The sequence below is a fragment of the Temnothorax curvispinosus genome, unplaced genomic scaffold (assembly GCF_003070985.1).
Source record: "Temnothorax curvispinosus isolate PA1 unplaced genomic scaffold, ASM307098v1 QBEX01015146.1, whole genome shotgun sequence".
Lineage (NCBI taxonomy): Eukaryota > Metazoa > Arthropoda > Insecta > Hymenoptera > Formicidae > Temnothorax > Temnothorax curvispinosus.
In genome coordinates this window covers 1-1779 of record NW_020224926.1, presented here as the reverse complement: position 1 = coordinate 1779, position 1779 = coordinate 1, and the positions used below count along the sequence as shown (strand labels likewise).

General features: G+C 34.9%; 1 protein-coding gene across 1 annotated transcript; it reads left to right on the top strand.

Moving 5' to 3' along the window:
• Positions 1 to 6: 6 nt before the first annotated feature.
• LOC112465363 (tyrocidine synthase 1-like) lies at positions 7 to 1773 on the top strand (the record flags this gene model as incomplete). The annotated part of the gene is made up of 4 exons (XM_025032878.1): positions 7 to 80; positions 820 to 1030; positions 1240 to 1407; positions 1591 to 1773. Coding segments are annotated over exons 1-4 (634 nt in total), but the record flags the coding sequence as incomplete, so codon positions are not given.
• Between the last annotated feature and the right edge of the window lie 6 nt (positions 1774 to 1779).

The window sequence follows — 1779 nt, the reverse complement described above, 5'->3', positions numbered from 1 at the left end:
AATTATCTATGTTTCAGATACAACGCTTAGTCCTTGTGCCATCGTTGTTGCGTTCATTGCTCATGTATCTAAACATGCGAGTGAGTATGTAAAGTTATATTCCATGCATGTAATTTATCGCAATATAGGCGAACCTATTATTATTACGTAAATTTCTCGGAAATTTTAATCGTGATTTTACGCAACATTATACGAAAGATTAAAAACAATGTGCTTTCCTGACCACTAAAATGAGTAACTTTCAATATCTCATAATGATGATAATAATTCACTATACATCGATGATAAGGCATAAGACGTGTGGATGTTTTTCCTCTAACATCGCGAAGATCTTAAGCAGCCTCTTACTTTTAGCATTTCAACATTAGTTTGGAAACGTTAGACATGCTTTATTCGTCTTGAGCAAATTACAAAACGTACATGCAAATATATATTGAATAAATAAAAATCAACGCATTCACAATTCAGTGATTTCTAGATCGGCGTGTCTCAATTGCAAAGTTTTTCGCAAATCACTATAAGTTGCGCTTGTAAATTACCCAACGCGAATTACGAGCATTCGATTCAATGTTTAATTAGCGAAAGTCATGCTGTCGAGGTATCTGTGTCAATAAGGAGTTAATTTTATGACAGGTGTCAGTAAATTAATTAAAGGATAATAAAAATCATGCTTATTATTATCCTAAGCGGATTAGAAAATTTTTATATTATTGTTATCGCAAATCAAGACACCTGAGACACGGTTATGATTACACGATATGAATGTACACCGCTTTACAACACCTTGGATTTGATATACGGTCTGTCGTTGCTTTGCAGGATAATGACAACGTTCTCGATCGCTTGAAACTCTGGATCTGTTCCGGAGAAATTTTGTCGGTCGCATTGGCCAATCAATTTTTCACCACGTTTGACAACAAGAGCAAGATATTAGCTAATTTCTACGGTAGCACGGAAGTCATGGGTGACGTTACATATTACCTATTAAGCAAACAAGAACAATTACAAGGGATGGAGAAAGTGCCAATCGGTAAAACTAATAAAATAAAGTTGAAAAAATAAAATAATGTTATGAAAGTAATAAAATAATTAAATAATTAATATAACAATATAACTAAGCATAACAACATTTATGAATTAATTCTAAGCTAATAAATAAAAGTCTATTTCAATGGATTATTGTTACTAATAAATAATAATCGCTAAACAACATTTACATGGCTCGCATTATCTTTGCAGGAAAGCCGATCGACAACTGCATAACTTATGTCGTGAACAAGGACTTGCGACTGATCCCCCAGGGAGAAGTCGGAGAGCTGATCGTGGCTGGAAGAAATCTTGCCGCGGGTTATATAGGTGGACAAGACACACATAAATTTTTGGACAATTCTTATGCCATTGATCCAGGTGAGAAAATAAAATAACACAACAAGAAGATCGAATTCTACGTGTTTCGAACTTAAAAAATTCATTGCGACCTACAAATTCTTCTATTCGTAATCCTGATTTCTCTTGCAAGCAAAACGTCGCGTTTTTTTTAGTGGAAAGAATTACGACTTTGTTACGCATTTATAAATGTAATATATACAGAATATCCAAAAATCTTCCGTACGGGTGATTACGCTAAAATTGTCAAAGAGTTGGTAATTTACGAAGGACGATCTGCGGATTCGCAGATCAAGATTAGAGGTCACCGTGTCGATTTCACGGAAGTCGAAAAGGCGGTCGCCAAGGTACCCAATATTGATAAAGTTGTGGTTCTCTGTCACAAACCCGGCA